General features: G+C 41.5%; 1 protein-coding gene across 1 annotated transcript; it reads left to right on the top strand.

Annotated features, from left to right (window-relative positions):
* Nucleotides 1–273: 273 nt before the first annotated feature.
* On the top strand, nucleotides 274–5652 carry cunh11orf54 (chromosome unknown C11orf54 homolog). The gene is made up of 8 exons (XM_042515794.1): nucleotides 274–443; nucleotides 532–630; nucleotides 1659–1732; nucleotides 1819–1920; nucleotides 2701–2877; nucleotides 3867–4016; nucleotides 4095–4211; nucleotides 5318–5652. Exons 1-8 carry the CDS (start codon nucleotides 377–379, stop codon nucleotides 5489–5491), a joined length of 960 nt encoding a protein of 319 aa, XP_042371728.1. The 5' UTR covers nucleotides 274–376; the 3' UTR covers nucleotides 5492–5652.
* Nucleotides 5653–6054: the final 402 nt, after the last annotated feature.

The raw sequence follows: 6054 nt of genomic DNA, 5'->3' as shown, positions 1-6054 counted from the left end.
TATCATGGTAACCTACTTTCTGCTTTAATCGTGCATACTTGCTTCATAGTCTCTCTTTTTGTAACCAGTTCTTTTCAGTTTACTCACTACCATCATCTAGCTTTACCAGAATCACTGTTACTTTTATGGATTTATTGGTGAAGATAAACGCGTGTGCCAAATTTTAAACAAAAGAAATCTGCCCGTTACTGTATTTATACACACCTGGCTGTGCTGGCGATGAAACATTGTTGGCTGGGAATTATCTTGCAGTTATTTTCTCTTTGGCTGTGCTTCTGTACCGTATGTGCCCCGTGATTTCCTCCGCTGACTGTATTTTTCCGCGCCTCAGTCAGTCAGCTGTCTCTCCAGGTGTCAGTCTTTCAGTGCAGTCATTATGGCAGAAACCAGCAAAACTGAGAAGGTCCAGCTGCACGCGCCAGCTCTGGAGGACCTGCGTGTTGGTGAGATAACTTCACATTTCACATATGCAGTTCAGGGTGTCACAGACGAGTTCATAAAGAGTTGATACTGACTTGTTGCTGGCTGCAGTTTTACAGGCAGGACTGGAGCAGAACTTTGCAGAAGTTCAGGTGAGTGTTGTGGAGTGCCCGGATCTCACCGAAGAGCCCTTCAAGTTTCCTGTCAAAGGTAAGAGAGCCGTAAAATACACCTCATGTATGCCTCCCCAGTGTGCACAGATTACTAATGTCCAAAACACTGTAGCCTATACACACATTAACAGTATAAATCTAGATTTCATGATGTTCCCCACCGGTGTCTCCAAATGTCCGCTCGCATTTACCGCCGGTGTCTCTGCCGGGTCTCTGAATGTCCACTCTCTCTCATTCTCCGCTGGTGTTTCCATCGTGTCCCCACCGGTGTCCGCTCCACTCTCGTTCTCCGCCTCTGTCTCCGAATATCTGTGTTCTCTCATTTTCCGCCAGTGTCTCTGCCGGTGTCTCCGAATGTCCGCTCTCTCTCATTCTCGGCGGATGTCTCCACCAGTGTCTCCACCAGTGTCCGCTCCCCTCTCATTCTCCGCCAGTGTCTCCGAATGTCCGCTCTCTCTCATTCTCGGCGGATGTCTCCACCAGTGTCTCCACCAATGTCCGCTCCACTCTCGTTCTCCGCCAGTGTTTCCAAATGTCCGCTCTCATTCTCCGCTGGTGTAAGCGGTCGCCGTCTCCCCCCTCCCTCCTTCTGCTCCGTGTGTGACAGGGACATGATGAGAGGACATTATGAGAGGACATTATGAGAGGACATGATGAGAGGACGCGCTGGACGCGGTTTGAGTTCAGGTGTAGCGAGTTTCCAGCTCGGTTCTGCTGAAAGAATAAACTGATATCTGAGGTTTGATTCCTTCCAACAACAAAGAGAACAACACCTGAATATGCAGAGATCACAACAGAGCCGTTACTTAGGGACTGTTCTGTAGCTGCGCTGCTTCCTGACAGTTTGGGGAATGATCCTCTCTGTAGTTCCACTGTAACTCAAACTGAATATTATTTTTGGCATTTTTTTTAAATTATTTTTTCCATGGTTGGTGTGAGGGTTTTTTGAGGGTCAAAGGACAGAAGGATGTCGTCTGCTGTAAATCCCTCTGAGGCGAATTGTGATTTGTGATAACAGGCTCTATAAATAAAATTGACTTGACTTGTCTGGTCCTCTGTCCTTAGGCCTGTGTGGTAGTCCTCGCATCACTGATGTTGGTGGTGTGCCGTACCTGGTCCCCGTGGTCCAGAAGGACAAGGTAGTTTTTTTAGTGCTTGAAGATAATAATAAATGATAGTGAAATGAATATTATATATGAATATATATTGTTGTCTCTCATACCAGGAGTACAACATGAATACCATCTCAAAAGAGCTGGAGCTGCCGGGGGCCTTCATCCTCGGCGCGGGAGCCGCTCCCTCCAGAATCGTTGGAATGAACGCAGAGGTCGAGCGTTTTTACGTCACATTTAAGATTCTGGCTAATATATCTTCACTTGAGGTTTTGCTTTTTTAATGGTACAGTGGAAACCCCAGATATCATCGTGTATAGAATACAAAACAGTGATTTGTTAAAGCAGCGGCTTAAAAAGAAAACTCAAACCCGACAGGTCTTATGTCAGATTATTTTGATGTTTCAGTATCGGCGATAGTCGTGGCCAGAACCACGTTGTAGGGTCGTCCGTTCGTCCCTCCCATCCGTCTGAACGCGATATCTCATGAAGGCTTTGGGGGATTTTCTACAAATTTGTAACAAAAGTCAACATCTACTCAAGGATGAAATGATTCGAATTTGGGGGTCATAGGGCAAAGGTCAACATCTTTATGAACATTTCCCATTTCCAATAAGATATGACAAATGATGAAGTGATCCAAGAGGTCAAAGGTCATCTTCACTGTGTTACAGTGTCCTGTAAAAACACTTTTCTGGCCGTAATTCAACACCATATCTCAAGAACAGAAAGGGAGATATTTGGTCAGATACTGAAACTTTGCTGATAATTACGCTGATAAATAATTGTAATCGTGTGCATGTTTTCAGCAGCTTGTTTGACTACAGAGTAAATATTGGACTGAAAAAGACAAACGTTTGGTGGTTGGACAGCTTTCTGGAGTTTGGACTGTATCTAACCTGAAGTTGCACTTCTGGCAAGCACAGACAAGTTTGCTCTGTGCATGCTGGAGGACATTCATGTAACACTGATGGACTGCATTTTCTCGTCCACAGCTGATGCCTCTGGTTCTGACCGAGGCGGAGGGAAGGCCTGCGGTGAACAGCAGCTACTTCTCCTCCATCAATCCCGCTGATGGTCAGTGTCTGCAGGAAAAATACAGCGACAAATTCTCCGACTGCAACTTTGGACTGCTGGGAAATCTGTACGCTTGTGAAGGGAAGTCTGGAAAGGTGATGTGTCCGATCTGATCAAACAAGATCTACAGCAGTGATACTCAACTTAGGGCCCATGGACCAAATCTGTCACCCAAAAGGCTGCCGTGTGGTCCCCCAACCATTTTCTAATTCACAATGAAAATGAAGTGACTCTCACTGGGAATTGCTTTTGTATTTTTAGTATATATAAGGTGGCAGAGTGCATAAAACAACATCAAAATAAAGCTTGATTATAAAAAGGATCACTAGCAGCCACCCGACAAAGGTCCTAGCTAAGCCCTGAAATCCTAAGAAAGGTACTAAAATCCTTGAACCATACGAAAATCCCAAGATATTCCTAAAACCCAGGAACATCTTAAAATTGTAGAAATGTCCTAAAATCACAGAAACATGCTAAAATCCCAGATAAGTCCTAAAATCCTGGAATTGTCCTTAAATCCTAGAATTGTGCTAAAATCCCAGAAATGTCCTAAAACCTAGGAAATTCTTAAAATCCTAGAAAAGTCCTCAAATCTGTGAATTGTCCTAAAATCCGAGGAACCTCCTAAAATCCTTGAAATGTCCTAAAATACTACAAATGTACTAAAATACTACAAATGTACTAAAATCCTAGGAATTTTAGAAAATCCTTGAAACCTGCTAAAATCCCCAAAATGTCCTTAAATTCTGGAATTGTCCTAAAATCTAAGAAATGTCCTAAAACCTAGGAATGTCCTAAAATTGCCCCAAAATGCCCCAAAGCAAAACATGTTGAGTATCGCTGCTCTTTTTGTCTCTGAGAAGACAATGTCCAAAAATACTGTGTCATTTTTGGCCAATAATCAACATCTGTGGTTATACATGAACTTAAAACTCAATTATCTGCAAGTTGTTGAAGGTGCATGAGTGTGACCCTCAGCCCCATCACGTGTGTGCTCCCAACATTTGGAAGTTAAACATCAATGAAAGAAAAGTGAGTGCTCGGGCTGAGATGTGGTGCCTTCTTCACCTGTGTGCCTCTGCAGGTCATCGAGGTCCGTGCCAAGAAGAGGATGGGAGGCCACAGCCTGGTGACGGCCCTGAGGAAGACTCTGGAAGATCAATACCCGGATAAGAGCCTGGCTCTGGGCGGCACCTTCGTCATCCAGAAAGGAAAAGCTAAAATCCACATCATGGTAAATATTTGACGTGAAACACAGTTTTTCTGACAGTTACGTGCACTGATTTATGTCCGCGTGTCTGGTCGTCGACAGCCGAGAGAGTTCTCCGTCTGCCCCCTCAACACCAACGACGAGGTCAACAACTGGCTCAAGCACTTTGAGGTCAGCGCCCCGCTCATCTGCCAGTCAGTGCTGGTGTCCAGAGACCCTGTGAGTAACGCAGACACGCTCTCATCTCAACGACACAGAGGATATAAAATTTGTTTTTGGCACCAACTGATGCGCTGCCCGTTAAAACACAACTTTACTCTCGTATCTGCACCGACGTGAAGAAAAGTTAAGTACATCGTTCTGATAATTCCTTTGTTTCAGCCTTCACTTTAAAAAATGAATGCAGGACTTTTACTGTGCAATTTAAAATAGTTTTAATTTTGATAGATAATTGAAAAAAAAGTTTTGTATATGCCTACTTCCAGTAAAAGTACAAATATCTCACCATAAAATGACTTTGATTGAAGTTAAAATCACGTCGTAGAATATTACTTTAGTAAAAGTCTAATAAGTATCTGATATTTACTGCACTTAAGTATCAGAAGTCTGTCATAGTAAAAGTAGTAAGAATCCACATTAAAAGTACAAATAAATGCTGTTAGCAATAATTTTCTTAGAAATTGTCAGAATTTTGAGTTTATTTCTCCATAATATACACCACCTTAAAAAACATTACAGGTATTTTAAATCTAGTTTTTTTTATCTTTCATAAAGCTACTAAAACTTATTTTTATTATTGTTTATTTTATTCGTATTTATTATTACCCCTATATATGCATATATAACAGGTTATATATAATGCATGCATTATAAACAACCCAATACGATATAAATTACTATCCCAGTTATATGTGTGTATATATACACATACACACACACACTCACACACACATATACATACATACACGTACATACACACACACACACACACACACGTATGTATACACTGCACAATACAATATGAAACACTATCCGAATTTAATATACAACCCAATACAACTATCTCAGTTATATATACAATCAATTACAATATAAACAGCTATCCTCTTTTTTATGTACAACTGAAAACACACGTTGACACAGAGAAACATACATTTAACATTTGACCCACAGAAAAAACCTTCCTGAGAACATTAAACTTTGGAAAGCTCTTAATGAATCACATTAACAGGATATTGAGCTGAGACTCATAACGTACAAACGCTCCTTCTTTGCACAGTCAGCAGCTTTTTCATGTTTGTGTTCACGTGTTTTCTGTGTTTCAGGGTTTGGACCTGCGTGTGGAGCACACCCACTGCTTCAGCCACCACGGAGAAGGAGGACACTACTACATCGACACCACACCTGACACTGTGGAGTACCTGGGCTACTTCGTGCCTGCAGAGTTCGTCTACCGCATCGACAGGCCCAAAGAGACCCACGCGGTTGGACGAGACTGAAGGACGAATGAATGAATGAATGAATGAATTGAATCAAACAGTGTGTGATTTGTGTTAGGTTCTTTGTATCAAAAAGTGCACAGAAATTCACTTTTTTAATGAAAAAGCATCATTTCTGTAAATCATTTCTCTTTTGTCACACGTGTAAAAATAAATCCACATCTCTTAGGAGCAAAATCATCACATTTCATGTAATAAAAACTGTTAAATTTGCATCGGCTGTTCGTTCAGTGAGTGCAGTTGTAACGTCAAACACTTGTTGGCTGTAAAAGAATTGTAAATTTGGACTCTTGAACTACAGAGTTGCCTGCCAAGTCTATCATGATAAAAAAAAATTGTGACAAGATCAAACAGTCACAGTAATGTGTATAAACTGTCTATCCAAAGAGAAAACTACAACAATCATTTCAAAGGTCCGACACACACAGATGTTTTCTCTTTTTAATTTAACTCTTAGGGACTGTTTTGGGTATTTTATGCGCTGCTCATCTCTCATTTTTTGATAATTTTTGCTGTGTTCATGCATATGGCATACATTTTTGGCAAGATTGTGTATTTTTGTT

Source organism: Plectropomus leopardus, unplaced genomic scaffold (assembly GCF_008729295.1).
Source record: "Plectropomus leopardus isolate mb unplaced genomic scaffold, YSFRI_Pleo_2.0 unplaced_scaffold21108, whole genome shotgun sequence".
Lineage (NCBI taxonomy): Eukaryota > Metazoa > Chordata > Actinopteri > Perciformes > Serranidae > Plectropomus > Plectropomus leopardus.
Note: the sequence above shows the minus strand (reverse complement) of the source record. Positions and strands in the feature narration are given on the sequence as shown.

Bases quoted from the DNA above. Each gene is read 5' to 3' on its own strand.
- cunh11orf54 (XM_042515794.1), top strand. From the start codon at position 377: ATGGCAGAAACCAGCAAAACTGAGAAGGTCCAGCTGCACGCGCCAGCT. The intron at 2,878-3,866 runs GTGATGTGTCCG...GTGCCTCTGCAG, and splicing joins GTGAAGGGAAGTCTGGAAAG to GTCATCGAGGTCCGTGCCAA. The intron at 4,212-5,317 runs GTGAGTAACGCA...TCTGTGTTTCAG, and splicing joins TGCTGGTGTCCAGAGACCCT to GGTTTGGACCTGCGTGTGGA.